Source organism: Anomaloglossus baeobatrachus, chromosome 11, assembly GCF_048569485.1.
Source record: "Anomaloglossus baeobatrachus isolate aAnoBae1 chromosome 11, aAnoBae1.hap1, whole genome shotgun sequence".
NCBI lineage: Eukaryota > Metazoa > Chordata > Amphibia > Anura > Aromobatidae > Anomaloglossus > Anomaloglossus baeobatrachus.
The window spans coordinates 147,543,150-147,559,131 of NC_134363.1; the positions used below are offsets into that span (position 1 = coordinate 147,543,150).

General features: G+C 53.4%; 1 protein-coding gene across 1 annotated transcript in view; it reads right to left on the minus strand.

Moving 5' to 3' along the window:
• Nucleotides 1-15,982, minus strand: part of LOC142256087 (uncharacterized) — a 68,543-nt gene that overhangs the window by 27,027 nt on the left and 25,534 nt on the right. Inside the window, exon 8 of the mRNA XM_075327604.1 lies at nt 9,429-9,488. Within this exon, the coding sequence (XP_075183719.1) occupies nt 9,429-9,488 (60 nt within the window). The remainder of the gene's footprint in view (nt 1-9,428; nt 9,489-15,982) is intronic.

Below are 15,982 nucleotides of genomic sequence, written 5' to 3' on the forward strand. Positions count from 1 at the left end.
TCGGTAGTGGCATTCTCTTTCTGCTTGCATAATTATAATAAAAATCACTTTTTGCATTACCCTGTTGCAATTGATTGTGTGCTTGGGATTAATTTAACTGTTGTAACTACTTTCCCTTAAAGCACCTCCCCCATACCCGCAGTTGAGCCCAGCTCTACTCTAAACTTTGCATTAATCTGCGAGTGACAAGCTGAGATAGCTTGGAGTGCCCATACGGCTGCGAATGCCGGAGCAAAGGACGCGCCGATAGCTTCATAGATGGATTTCAACCAGAGCTCCATCTGTCTGTCAGTGGCATCTTTGAGTGAAGCCCCATCTTCCACTGCAACTATGGATCTAGCCGCAAGTCTGGAGACTGGAGGATCCACCTTGGGACACTGAGCCCAACCCTTGACAACGTCAGGTGGGAAGGGGTAACGTGTGTCCTTAAGGCGCTTAGAAAAGCGCTTATCTGGACAAGCTCGGTGTTTCTGGACTGCCTCTCTGAAGTCGGAGTGATCCAGAAACGTACTCATTGTACGCTTGGGAAACCTAAAACGGAATTTCTCCTGCTGAGAAGCTGACTCCTCAATTGGAGGAGCTGGGGGAGAAAGATCCAACACCTGATTGATGGACGCTATAAGGTCATTCACTATGGCGTCTCCTTCAGGTGTATCTAGGTTGAGAGCGGCCTCAGGATCAGAATCCTGATCTGCCACCTCCGCTTCATCCTCTAGAGAGTCCTCCTGCTGAGACCCTGAGCAGTGTGATGAAGTCGAGGGAGGCTCCCAGCGAGCCCGCTTAGGCGGTCTGGGACTGCGGTCCGTGTCAGAGACCTCACCTTGGGACCTATGAGTCACCCCAGGAGCACTTTGCTGCTCCAACAGAGGGGGGCCTGGGGTCAAAGATTCAACAGTGCCCGGGGCCTGTGTTACCAGCCTGGACTGCAAGGCTTCTAGTATCTTAGCAGACCATTTATCCATACTCTCAGAAAGTTTGTCAGCGAATACTGCAAACTCCGTCCCTGTCACCTGGACAGTGGTAGCAGGTGGATCCACCTGGGCCACCAGTGGCAGAGGCTCCGGCTGAGTAAATGCTCCAGGGGCCGAGCATTGCACACAATGAGGGTAGGTGGAACCTGCCGGTAGCATAGCCGCACATGAGGTACAGGTTGCAAAGTAAGCCTGCGCTTTGGCACCCTTGCTTTTTGCGGACGACATGCTGTTGTCTCCTCTGAGTACAATCCGGGAGGGTATATAGCCAAAAACCAACAGTGCGACCGTACAGAGTAAATGTATAGCATATAAGCATATATATATATATACACTTCGGCACCCAGGGGGGCCAGCACCTAGAAACAGGTGCGGCATACCGACCGCCCAAAGCGGTTGTGTGACCACCAGATTCCCTGCCTGGGCCTCCCAGAGCCGTGTTGTCTCTCCTCTCCAGCTTCAGAAGTGCTGACAGGAATGGCTGCCGGCGTTCTGTGAGGAGGAGGGGGCCGTGGGCGTGCCCTAGAAAGTGCGGGAATCTGGTGCCCCACGGTGCTCAGTGAGGGGGGAGGAGGATACAAAGTATGCTCCAGCCCTCAGCGCTGACGTCCAGTGCAGCGTCCCGCCCTTCCCCTGACTGGCAGGCCCGGGGGCGGGAGTATGCGGTACTAGGCCGCAGAAGCCGGGGACTAAAGTTATAAGCGCGGCCGGCAAACAAGCGCGGTCAGCGCGGTAGTCCCGGCGCACTAACACACCCAGCAGTGCTGCAGCGTGTATGACACAAGCGCTCCATGCGCCGTCCCCAAGGGGACACAGAGTACCTCACAGTAGCAGGGCCTTGTCCCTGACGATACCCGGCTCCTGTCCAGCAGATTCCCCAGGGGCTGCGGAGGGAGCACGGTCCCAGTGCCTGGAGACCGATTAGGATCCCACTTCACCCTTAGCCCTTAAGGGATGGGGAAGGAAAACAGCATGTGGCTCCTGCCTATGTACCCGCAATGGGTACCTCAACCTTAACAGCACCGCCGACCAGAGTGGGGTGAGAAGGGAGCATGCCGGGGGCCCTGTTATGGGCCCTCTTTTCTTCCATCCGATATAGTCAGCAGCTGCTGCTGACTAAATTGTGGAGCTATGCGTGCATGTGTGCCTCCTTCGCACAAAGCATAAAAACTGAGGAGCCCGTGATGCACGGGGGGGTGTATAGGCAGAAGGGGAGGGGCTTTACACTTTTAAGTGTAATACTTTGTGTGGCCTCCGGAGGCAGAAGCTATACACCCAATTGTCTGGGTCTCCCAATGGAGCGACAAAGAAAATCACTTTATAATACTCACCTAAACGGTCGCTGTGGAGGAGTTGGGTCATATGGGCGTCTCCTCTTTCGGCCATCTTCATCCTCCTTCTGAAGCCTGTGTGCATGACGCGTCCTACATCATACACACTCGCCGGTACCGCGCAGGTGCACTACAATACTTTGATCTGCCGTGCTCAGGGAAGATCAAAGTGCGTCTGCGCACCACGGCTTCAAAAGAAAGACAACAAAGATGGCCAAAAGAGGAGGTGCCGGGACCGGAAATGTCCATATGACGCAACTCCACCGCAGCGACCGTTAGGTGAGTATTATAAAGTGATTTTTACAATCTACACAGCGGCCTGGGTTCTTATATACAGCATGTTAAAATACTGTATATAAGAGCCCTCTGGTAGTGGCCGCAGCTTATAGGGGCCAAATCTGGTAACAGGTTCCCTTTAAGATGCTTTGCAGCTTGAAACCAAAGAAGGGAATTTTGTTACTTACCGTAAATTCCTTTTCTTCTAGCTCTTATTGGGAGACCCAGACGATTGGGGTATAGCTACTGCCCTCCGGAGGCCACACAAAGCACTACACTAAAAAGTGCAAGGCCCCTCCCCCTCTGGCTATACCCCCCCGTGGTATCACGGGTTCTCCAGTTTTAGTGCCAAAGCAAGAAGGAGGAAGCCAATAACTGGTTTAAACAAATTAACTCCGAATAACGTCGGAGAACTGAAAAACCGTTCAACATGAACAACATGTGTACCCGCAAACAACCAAGAAATCCCGAAGGACAACAGGGCGGGTGCTGGGTCTCCCAATAAGAGCTAGAAGAAAAGGAATTTACGGTAAGTAACAAAATTCCCTTCTTCTTCAGCGCTCTATTGGGAGACCCAGACGATTGGGACGTCCAAAAGCTGTCCCTGCGTGGGTAAAGAGATACCTCATGTTAGAGCTGCAAAACAGCCCTCCCCTACGGGGATGTCACTGCCGCCTGCAGGACTCTTCTACCTAAGCTGGCATCCGCCGAAGCATAGGTATGCACCTGATAATGTTTGGTGAAAGTGTGCAGACTCGACCAGGTAGCTGCCTGGCACACCTGTTGAGCCGAAGCCTGGTGTCGTAGCGCCCAGGACGCACTCACGGCTCTGGTTGAATGGGCTTTCAGCCCTGAAAGAACCGGAAGCCCTGCAAAACGGTAGGCTTCCAGAATTGGTTCTTTGATCCATCGAGCCAGGGTGGCTTTAGAAGCCTGCAACCTCTTGCGCGTACCAGCGACAAGAGCATCGGAACGGCGTACGGGCGCCGTGCGTGAAATGTAGATTCTGAGTGCTCTCACCAGATCTAGCAAACGTAAATCATTCTCATACCGGTGAACCGGATGAGTGCAAAAGGACGGTAAGGAGATATCCTGATTAAGATGAAACGAGGATACTACCTTAGGGAGAAACTCCGGAATGATGCGCAGCACTACCTTGTCCTGGTGAAAAACCAGGAAGGGAGCCTTGGATGACAGAGCTGCCAGCTCAGACACTCGCCGAAGCGATGTGATCGCAACGAGAAACGCCACCTTCTGTGACAGGCGAGAAAAGGAAACTTCCTTCAGAGGCTCGAAAGGCGGCTTCTGGAGAGCAACTAGAACCCTGTTCAGATCCCATGGATCTAACGGCCGCTTGTACGGGGGTACAATATGACAAACCCCCTGCGGGAACGTGCGCACCTTAGAAAGACGTGCTAGACGCTTCTGAAAAAACACGGATAGTGCTGAGACTTGCCCTTTGAGGGAGTCTAGCGACAAGCCCTTTTCTAACTCCTATTGTAGGAAGGAAAGAAAGATAGGCAATGCAAATGGCCAGGGAGACACTCCCTGAGTAGAGCACCAGATTAAGAAAACCTTCCACGTTCTGTGGTAGATCTTAGCAGACGTGGGCTTCCTAGCCTGTCTCATGGTGGCAACGACCCCTTGGGACAATCCTGAAGACGCTAGGATCCAGGACACACAAGCCACACAGTCAGGTTCAGGGCCGCAGAATTCCGATGGAGAAAACGGCCCTTGAGACAGTAAGTCTGGTCGGTCTGGTAGTGACCCCGGTCGGCCGACCGTGAGATGCCACATATCCGGGTACCACGATCTCCTCGGCCAGTCTGGTGCGACGAGTATGACGCGGCTGCAATCGGATCTGATTTTTGCGCAGTACTCTGGGCAAGAGTGCCAGAGGTGGAAACACATATGTGAGCCGGAACTGCGACCAATCTTGCACTAAGGCGTCTGCCGCCAGAGCTCTGTGATCGCGCGATCGTGCCATAAATGCCGGGACCTTGTTGGTGTGCCGAGACGCCATTAGGTCGACGTCCGGCCCCCCCCCCAGCGGCAACAGATTTCCTGAAACACGTCCGGGTGAAGGGACCATTCCCCCGCGTCCATGCCCTGGTGACTGAGGAAGCCTGCTTCCCAGTTTTCTACGCCCGGGATGTGAACTGCGGATATGGTGGATGCTGTGTCCTCCACCCACATGAGGATTCGCCGGACTTCCTGGAAGGCTGCTGACTGCGTGTCCCTCCTTGGTGGTTGATGTATGCCACCGCTGTGGAGATGTCCGACTGGATTCGGATCTGCTCCCTTCTAGCCACTTTTGGAAAGCTAATAGGGTAAGATACCCTGCCCCGATTTCCAGCACATCGAACTGAAGGGTGGACTCCTGCTGAGTCCACGTCCCCTGAGCCATGTGGCGGAGACAAACTGCTCCCCACCCTGACAGACTCGTATCTGTCGTGACCACTGCCCAGGATGGGGGCTATGGCAATGAGGTGGGAATAAGCCACTATTGCAGAGAGTCCTCGGCCGTCAGGGAAAGGGAGACTTCCCGTCCAGGGAGGTTGACTGCCCATCCCATTGGCGGAGAATGTCCCATTGCCGTTGGCGCAGATGAAACTGCGCAAAGAGAACTGCCTCGATGGCTGCCACCATCTTCCTTAGGAAGTGCATGAGGCGCCTTAAGGGGTGCGACTGGCCTTGAAGGAGAGACTGCACCTCTGTCCGCAGTGAACGCTGCTGGTTCAGCGGAAGCTTCACTATGGCTGATAGAGTATGAAACTCCATGCCGAGATACGTTAGTGATTGAGTCGGAGACAGATTTGACCTTGCCAAATTGATGATCCACCCGAAAGTCTGGAGAGTCTCCAGCGTAACATTCAGGCTGCGTTGGCATGCCTCGAGGGAGGTTGCTTTGACGAGTAGATCGTCCAAGTACGGAATCACCGGGTGTCCGTGAGAGTGCAAGACTGCTACCACTGCTGCCATGACCTTGGTGCCCACCCGTGGGGCTGTCGCCAGACTGAATGGCAGAGCTACGAACAGAAGATGTTCGTCTCCTATCACAAAACGTAGAAAACGTTGGTGCTCCGTAGCAATTGGCACGTGGAGATAGGCATCTTTGATGTCTGTTGAGGCAAGGAAGTCTCCTCGAGACATTGAGGCAATGACGGATCGGAGGGATCCCATCCGGAACCGCCTGGCGTTCGCATGCTCGTTGAGCAGTTTCAGAACCAGAACAAGACGGAAGGAACCGTCCATTTTTGGAGCCACAAAGAGATTGGAGTACAAACCCTCGCCCTCGTTCCTGAGGGGGGACAGGGATCACCACTCCTTCTGCTCTTAGAGCGTCCACCGCCTGCAGCAGGGCATCTGCTCGGTGGAGAGGTGGGGCCGTTCTGAAGAATGGAGTCGGAGGACGAGAACAGAACACTGTCCTGTGCACGTGAGCACAATGTCCGTCACCCACCGGTCTGTGACCTGTGGCAGCTAAATGTCGCCAAAGGCGGGGGAGTCTGCCATCAACCGCGGATGCGGAGAGAGAGAGAGAGAGCTGAGAGTCCTGAGGAGACCGCCTTGGTAGCGGTTCCTCCGACCGCCTTCCTTGGGCGAGATTGAGCCCGGCCGGAATCTGAGCCCGTCTGAGGTTTTGTAGCCCTTTTGCACGAGGACAATTGGGACCTGCCGGAGCTTGGGAAGGACCGAAACCTCGACTGTACTTTTAGGACAGCATTAACAGGGTAAGTCGCAGTGCAGACATTGCGGGGTTACGGACGCCTCTGCGGTACAGATGTCCCTGCTCAAGGTCAGCTGTGCCAATACGGCTGTGGATGCCGGAGCAACCGACACGCCGATAGCCTCCTAGACAGATTTCAACCAGAGTCCATCTGTCTGTGAATGGCATCTTGAAGTGAAGCCCCATCTCCAGTGCAACTATGGCTCTATATGCAAGCCTGGAGATTGGAGAATCCACCTTTGGACCCTGGGTCCAGCGCTGACCACGTCAGGGGAAAAAAGGGATAACGTGTATCCTAAAAACGTTTGGAGAAGACGCTTATCTGGTAAGCGTGGTGTTCCTGGACTGCTTCTCTGAAGTCAGCGTGGCCAGAAAAATACTCAATATCTGCGTGAGACACTGAAAAGGAACTTCTCCTGTTCGTCTCCTATCTCCACTGGGGGAGCTGAGGGAGAAAGATCCAACCTTCCATTGGTGGACGGTATAGGATCATTCCGTATGGCGTTACCACCCGGTGTATCCGGATTGAGAGCGATGTCAGTATCAAAGCCCTGAAGAGCTGCCTTTTGTTCAAGTAGATTGCCCATGGGTGCAAGTCTCTATATTATGACTACTCCGTCCCTGTCCATGGACAGGGTTGACAGGAGGTTTCTTTGGCCACAACTAGTAGAGCCCCGGCAGACGAAGTGCTAGAGACCCCGGCAGACGACGTGCTACAGGGGAGCATGCACACAATGGGACGGTGTCATGAACAGCATCCCATGTAGTAAAAACAGCACTGAAAACTGTGTTGCTTTTTTGCCGCTGCCGACTAGCTATCTAGAAGTATATAGCCAAGATTGGTGACCGTACATTGCAATGTATAGCATACAGGCATAAAGTACAAATGACCACTGCAGCACAAGCAATACAAGCAGCATAGAAGCCTGTGCCCTGGCACCCCTGCTCTTCTGCTGCTGTATACTAGTCATCTAGGGGAATATAGCCCAGAAGAGTGACCCTACAGTGCAATGTATAGCATACAAGCACAAGTACAAATGCACACTGCAGCCCATGCAATACAAGCAGCATAGAAGCCTGTGCCCTGGCACCCCTGCTCTTCTGCTGCTGTAGACTAGTCATCTAGGGGAATATAGCCCAGAAGAGTGACCATACAGTGCAATGTATAGCATACAAGCACAAGTACAAATGAACACTGCAGCACATGCAATCCAAGCAGCATAGAAGCCTGTGCCCTGGCACCTCTGCTCTTCTGCTGCTGTAGACTGGTCATCTAGGGGAATATAGCCCAGAAGAGTGACCATACAGTGCAATGTATAGCATACAAGCACAAGTACAAATGCACACTGCAGCCCATGCAATACAAGCAGCATAGAAAAAAACCTGTGCCCCAGCACCCTTGGTTTTCTGCTGCTGTAGTCTAGCCATTCCAGAAGAATATAGCTAAGACTAGCGACTGTACAGTGCAATGTATAGCATATCAGCATAAACACAAATGAACACCTCAGTCGTGCAAAACAAGCAGCCTAGAAAGCCTGTGCTCTAGCACACCTGCTTTCCTGCTGCTGATGTGTCGCTCCCCAAGCGGGCATATAGCGACCTATGTAGTTAAAAACAACACATGTATACACTGCAGTTATATGTGGACAGCACTATGTGTGCCTCTTACCGCCCGCCTATAAGCGGGTGTATGATCGCCACTGTCCTGCCTTGGTGCCCCGAGCTCTGCAGTAATGGCTGCCGGCTTCTTCCCCAGCTCGTGTGAGTAGGGGCGGGCCGTGGGCGTGCCCCCAAGGCAGAGCGGGAATCCGGCGTCCGACAGAGTGCAGTGAGAGGGCTGGAGCATGTAAAAAGGCTCCAGCCCTCGGCGCTGCTGATTGCTCAGCGCCTGTCCCCTTCCCTGAGTGACAGGGAGGGGGCGGGAACGAAGCGGCACTAGGCCGCAGAAGCCGGGGACTGGAGTTATAAGCGCCGCCGCCGTAAAAGCGCGGTCGGCGCCCAGTCCCCGGCGAACTACAAGTCCCAGCCGCGCCGCCGCTCCCGGAGCGTCCGGCGCGGTAGTTCCCAAAACACAAAGTCACTCAGCAAAGCTGCAGTGACTGTAACCCTTTACTGTCCCCGGCGCACTAGCACACCCAGCAAGTCTGGAGTGTGCTGTGCCTGTGTGTACGGGGACACAGAGTACCTGTAATGGTGCAGGGCCATGTCCCTGAACGGTACTCCAGCTCCACATCCAGCAGGTTCAAATGGGTCTGTGGATGGAGCCCGGCGTCAGAGCTTTGAGGCCGGCAGGATCCCACTTCCTCAGAGCCCCTCAGGGGGATGTGGAAGGAAAGCAGCATGTGGGCTCCAGCCTCCGTACCAGCAATAGGTACCTCAACCTTACAACACCATCCAGGGGTGAGAAGGGAGCATGCTGGGGACACTATATGTGTCCTCTTTTCTTCCATCCGAAACAGTCAGCAGCTACTGCTGACTAAAATCTGTGGAGCTATGCGTGGATGTCTGACCTCCTTCGCACACAAAGCTAAAACTGGAGAACCCGTGATACCACGGGGGGGTATAGCCAGAGGGGGAGGGGCCTTGCACTTTTTAGTGTAGTGCTTTGTGTGGCCTCCGGAGGGCAGTAGCTATACCCCAATCGTCTGGGTCTCCCAATAGAGCGCTGAAGAAATATCCCTAACTTTTTGTGAGTAGTGTATATATACACAGTTACATATACTGATGTAAAATACACATCCTATGCAATAAGACGTTTTGCAGCAGCCGGGATGCAGATTAAGATGTTCTTAATTGGTTGGGATCTAGTACAGGAAAATTCACACTGTAGATGCTGAGGAGCATCTTAAAAGAGAGCGAGGTAATATGACATATGACATATCCGTCAATCAGTGGTTGACCCAGGAGAAAGCCTCCTGCAGAATGGATGTGACACACTGAATGAGATAATCAAAGGCTATGTAGTTCCGCTTATCGCAGAATAATTAGGAATATGATCTTAATATAAATATTAATTACAGACTTGCCAATGGAAAGACCCCCTCCTCCTTCTCTAGAACTTATTTTCAGGCCCTTCACATACGGGACCTCTCCACTTATGAAAATCTTTCTTACATGTACCTTGAAAATCCTCCTCGGTGTCCGTTTCCTCATCAGATTCGTGCTTCACCAGGCCACCCCCTGTGTAATACATAGGACGCATTCAATTAAGACGGTGGAATAGGTTTCTTCAAAACTGCTAAAAGTCCATATAGTTAGGGGGGAGAGTGAAGAAAATTGATCCAGGGGTTCCTAATAACGGTGGAAACGATGGCCAGAAAACAACTGAATTTGCAGTAATCATCGTAAAAAGAAGGGAATTTTGTTTACTTACCGTAAATTCCTTTTCTTCTAGCTCCAATTGGGAGACCCAGACAGTGGGTGTATAGCTACTGCCTCTGGAGGCCGCACAAAGAACTACACTTAAAAGTGTAAGGCCCCTCCCCTTCTGGCTATACACCCTCCCGTAGGAGTACAGATTCCTCAGTTTTAGTACCAAAGCAAGAAGGAGGAAAGCCAATAACAGTTTCAAAAACAAATTCAATCCGATAACAAGATCGGAGAACTTAAGAAACAACATGAACAACATGTGCACCCGAAAAACGAAACCCTAAGAACAAATAGGGCGGGTGCTGGGTCTCCCAATTGGAGCTAGAAGAAAAGGAATTTACGGTAAGTAAACAAAATTCCCTTCTTCTTTTTCGCTCCTAATTGGGAGACCCAGACAGTGGGACGTCCAAAAGCAGTCCCTGGGTGGGTAAAAAGATACCACATGAACGGGCTGTCAGACAGCCTCTTCCTACAGGTGGGCCACCGCCGCCTGAAGGACCTGTCTACCTAGGCTGGCATCAGCCGAAGCGTAGGTATGCACTTGATAGTGTTTGGTAAACGTGTGCAGACTCGACCAGGTAGCCGCCTGGCACACTTGCTGAGCCGTAGCCTGATGCCGCAATGCCCAGGACGCACCCACGGCTCTGGTAGAATGGGCCTTCAGTCCAGATGGAATCGGAAGCCCAGCAGAACGGTATGTGTGAAGAATTGTTTCCTTGATCCACCGCGCCAGGGTGGATTTGGAAGCTTGCGATCCCTTATGCTAACCAGCGACTAGGACAAAGAGCGCATCAGAACGGCGTAGAGCCGCCGTGCGAGAAATGTAAATCCTGAGTGCTCTCACCAGGTCCAACAGATGTAAACCCTTTTCAAATTGGTGAACTGGATGCGGACACAAAGATGGCAAAGTGATATCCTGATTGAGATGAAAGGAAGAAACCACCTTGGGAGAAAACTCTGGAATTGGACGCAGTACTACCTTGTCTTGGTGAAACACCAGGAAGGGAGATTTGCAAGATAACGCCGCTAGCTCGGACACTCTTCGAAGAGACGTGACCGCCACAAGAAAAACTACCTTTTGTGAAAGCCGAGAAAGGGGAACCTCTTTCAAAGGCTCGAAAGGCGGCTTCTGGAGAGCAATGAGAACCTTGTTCAGATCCCAGGGTTCCAATGGCCGTCTGTAAGGAGGAACGATATGACAAACTCCTTGGAGAAACGTGCGTACTTTAGAAAGCCGTGCCAAGCGCTTCTGAAAGAATACGGATAGCGCGGAGACTTGACCCTTAAGAGAGCTAAGCGACAAACCTTTTTCCAACCCAGACTGCAGGAAGGAAAGAAAAATTGGCAATGCAAATGGCCAGGGAGAAAACCCTTGAGCCAAGCACCACGCTAAGAATATCTTCCACGTTCTGTGATAGATCTTAGCTGAGGATGGTTTTCTAGCCTGTCTCATTGTGGCAACAACTTCATGAGATAAACCTGAGGCCGCTAGGATCCAGGACTCAATGGCCACACAGTCAGGTTCAGGGCCGCAGAATTCAGATGGAAAAACGGCCCTTGAGACAGCAAATCTGGACGGTCTGGTAGTGTCCACGGTTGGCCTACCGTGAGATGCCACAGATCCGGGTACCACGCCCTTCTTGGCCAATCTGGAGCTACGAATATGGCTCGATGGCAGTCGGACTTGATTTTCCGGAGAACTCTGGGTAACAATGCTAGAGGTGGGAACACATAGGGGAGTCGGAATTGCGACCAATCCTGAACCAAGGCGTCTGCCGCCAGTGCTCGGTGATCGTGAGACCGTGCCATGAAAACTGGGACCTTGTTGTTGTGCCGTGACGCCATCAGATCGACGTCCGGCGTCCCCCAGCGGCAACAGATCTGCTGAAACACGTCCGGGTGAAGGGACCATTCTCCTGCGTCCATGCCCTGGCGACTGAGAAAGTCTGCTTCCCAGTTTTCCACGCCTGGGATGTGAACTGCGGATATGGTGGACGCTCTGCTTTCCACCCACGTCCAAATCCGTTGGACTTCTTGAAAAGCTTGGCGACTGCGTGTTCCCCCTTGGTGGTTGATGTACGCCACCGCCGTGGAATTGTCCGACTGAATCCGAATCTGCTTGCCTTCCAGCCATTGTTGGAAGGCTCGCAGGGCAAGATAGATTGCTCTGATTTCCAGAACATTGATCTGCAGGGTGGACTCTTCCAGAGTCCACATCCCCTGAGCCCTGTGGTGGAGATACACCGCTCCCCACCCTGATAGGCTCGCATCCGTCGTGACCACTGCCCAGGACGGGGGAAGGAACGACTTTCCCTGTGACAATGAGGTGGGGAGAAGCCACCAACGCAGAGAGTCCTTGGCAGTCTGAGAGAGGGAGACAGTCCTGTCGAGGGACGTCGATTTCCCGTCCCATTGGCGTAGAATGTCCCATTGTAGAGGGCGCAGATGAAACTGCGCGAACGGGACTGCCTCCATTGCTGCTACCATCTTTCCTAGGAAATGCATGAGGCGCCTCAGTGAGTGCGACTGGCTCTGAAGGAGAGATTGCACTCCAGTCCGTAGCGAGCACTGCTTGTCCAGTGGAAGCTTCACTATCGCTGAGAGAGTATGAAACTCCATGCCAAGATAAGTCAGAGATTGGGTCGGGGTTAGATGAGACTTTGGAAAGTTGATAATCCACCCGAAACTCTGGAGAGTGTCTAGTGCCACCTTCAGACTGTGTTGGCATGCCTCTTGAGAGGGTGCCTTTATAAGCAGGTCGTCTAGATACGGGATGACCGAGTGACCCTGCGAGTGCAGAACAGCTACTACTGCTGCCATGACTTTGGTGAAGACCCGGGGGGCTGTTGCCAGACCGAAAGGTAACGCTACGAACTGCAGGTGTTCGTCGTGTATGACGAAGCGTAGGAAACGCTGATGCTCTGGTGCGATCGGCACGTGGAGATACGCATCTTTGATATCTATTGATGCTAGAAAATCTCCTTGAGACATTGAGGCTATGACGGAGCGTAGGGATTCCATCCGGAACCTCCTGACTTTTACGTGTCTGTTGAGCAACTTTAGATCCAGGACGGGCCGATACGATCCGTCCTTTTTTGGGACCACAAACAGATTGGAGTAAAAACCGTGACCTTGTTCCTGAAGAGGGACGGAGGTCACCACTCCTTCCGCCTTTAGAGCGGCCACCGCCTGCAACAGAGCATCGGCTCGGTCTGGTGGTGGAGAAGTTCTGAAGAAACGAGTTGGCGGACGAGAACTGAACTCTATCCTGTACCCGTGAGACAGAATATCCCTCACCCAACGGTCTTTGACGTGTGACAGCCAGATGTCGCCAAAGTGGGAAAGCCTCCCACCGACCGCGGGTGTGGGAATCGGAGACCGCAAGTCAGGAGGACGCCGTCTTGGCAACGGTTCCTCCGGCTGTCCTTTTTGGGCGTGACTGAGACCTCCAAGAATCTGAGCGTCTCTGGTCTTTTTGAGTCTTTTTTGACGAGGCGAATTGGGACCTGCCCGGTCCTCGAAAGGACCGATAACCAGACTGACCCTTCCTCTGTTGGGGTCTGTTTTGTCTGTGTTGCGGTAAGGATGAGTCCTTACCCTTGGAGTGTTTGATGATTTCATCCAAACGCTCTCCAAACAATCGGTCACGAGAAAAAGGCAAATTGGTTAAGCACTTCTTGGAATGAGAATCTGCTTTCCAATGTCTCAACCACAGGGCCCTACGCAAAACAACGGAGTTGGCTGACGCCACTGCCGTGCGGCTTGTAGCGTCAAGAACAGCATTAATCGCGTACGACGCGAATGCCGCCATTTGCGAGGTCAATGGTGCTACCTGCGGGGCAAATGCACGTGTGACGGAGTCAACTCGCGCAAGCCCGGCTGAGATAGCTTGGAGTGCCCATACGGCTGCAAAAGAAGGCGCTAATGACGCTCCAATCGCTTCATAGATGGATTTCAGCCAGAGCTCCATCTGCCTGTCAGTGGCATCTTTAAGTGCCGCTCCATCTTCAACTGCAACCAAGGATCTAGCTGCAAGCCTGGAAATTGGAGGATCCACTTTTGGACACTGGGTCCAACCCTTGACCACCTCAGGGGGAAAAGGATAGCGTGTATCTTTAAGCCGTTTAGGAAAACGCCTTTCAGGATAAGCGTGGGGTTTCTGGATTGCGTCTCTAAAGTCAGCGTGGTCCAGAAAAGTGCTTAAAGTACGCTTAGGGTATCTGAAATGGATTCTCTCGTGCTGCGAAGCTGACTCCTCCACAAGAGGAGCTGGTGGGGAAATATTTAACATCTTATTGATGTTAAATATAAGATCATTAACTATGGCGTCACCATCTGGTGTATCTAGATTGAGAGCGGTCCCAGGATCAGAATCCTGATCAGTTACGTCCGCCTCATCACCCATAGAGTCATCTCGCTGGGATCCTGACCATTGAGATGAATGTGAAGGCCCGTCATAGCGAGCCCGCTTAGGCTGCCCGGGGCCATCGTCCGAGTCAGAGTCTTCACCCTGAGGTGTATATGCCCGTCCCGGAGCTTGGAGCTGAGGGGGACCAGGGGGCAATGATTGCACAGTGTCCGTGGCCTGAAGTACAGGCCTAGCTCGCAATGTGTCAAGAATTTGTGACATAGTGAGAGACATTCTGTCAGCAAAAGCTGCAAACTCAGTTCCTGTCACCTGGACAGCATTCACAGGTGGTACACCCTGGGTCACGTCCAGCAGAGGTCCCGACTGTGCAAGCGCCGCAGGGGCCGAGCACTGCACACAATGGGGGTCCGTGGAGCCTGCCGGTAGAAAAGTCCCACATGCGGTGCAGGAAGCATATAATGTCTGTGCCTTGGCACCCTTGCGTTTTACGGACGACATGCTGCTGGCTCTCTGCAATGTGAGAGAGTCTATAGCCAAAGAGCGACCAGCGCTATGTAATACCAAGTATTTGTAGAAACAAAATACTAAGAATACTACTGGCACAAGAGGGGGTGAGCCCTGAGGGCTGCTTACCGCCCGCTGAATAGCGGGTAAGAGGCTGCAGAATTCCTTGTCTGGGTCTCCCCGGCTCCCCTCTGCAGCTCAGCGTGTCAGCAGGAATGGCTGCCGGCGTCTGTGGAGAGGGGCGGTCCGTGGGAGTTCCCAAACAAAAGTGCGGGAAACAGTGTCCCCTCTGTGCCGATTGTGAGGGCTGGAGTATGTAAAAACGACTCCAGCCCTCGGCGCTGATGCACTGGCCAGCGTCCCGCCCCTCTCCTGACTGGCAGGTCTGGGGGCGGGAACGAACGGAAGCAGGCCGCAAAAGCCGGGGACTCGAGTTATCAGCGCGGCCGCCGTAAAAGCGCGGGCCGCGCTGAAGTCCCCGGCGCACCACAAGTGCCAGCCGCGCCGCAGTCCCAGCGGCCGGCGTGACCGATTCGCAGACGTGGCCAGCGTCCCGCCCCTCTCCTGACTGGCAGGTCCGGGGGCGGGAACGAACGGAAGCAGGCCGCAAAAGCCGGGGACTCGAGTTATCAGCGCGGCCGCCGTAAAAGCGCGGGCCGCGCTGAAGTCCCCGGCGCACCACAAGTGCCAGCCGCGCCGCAGTCCCAGCGGCCGGCGCGACCGATTCCCAGAAGTGTGCCTGCTTCAGCGAAGCTGAATGAGGCCATGGCACAAGCGCCGTAGCGCTGATGTCCCCCGGCGCACTACAACACCCAGCATGCTGCGGTGTGAGCGCCAAATGCACGGGGACACAGAGTACCTTGAGGAAGCAGGGCCATGTCCCTGATGTACTCCGCTCCATCCAGCATCTTCTCCAGGGGCTGTAGATGGAGCACGGTCTCAGTGCCTGGAGACCAGTAAATCCCACTTCACCCAGAGCCCTGTAAAAAGGGATGGGGAAGGAATCAGCATGTGGGCTCCTGCCGCCGTACCCGCAATGGGTACCTCAACCTTACAAACACCTCCGACATACAGTGGGGTGAGAAGGGAGCATGCTGGGAGCCCTGTATGGGCCCTCTTTTCTTCCATCCGACATAGTCAGCAGCTGCTGCTGACTAAAAACAATGGAGCTATGCGTGCGTGTCTGACCTCCTTGCGCACAAAGCTAAAACTGAGGAATCTGTACTCCTACGGGAGGGTGTATAGCCAGAAGGGGAGGGGCCTTACACTTTTAAGTGTAGTTCTTTGTGCGGCCTCCAGAGGCAGTAGCTATACACCCACTGTCTGGGTCTCCCAATTAGGAGCGAAAAAGAAAGACCTTTTATTATTCTCACCCGCGGTGCTGTCGAGTCCAATGGGCGTCACTGGTCTCTGTTCGGCGCCTCCTCTCTAC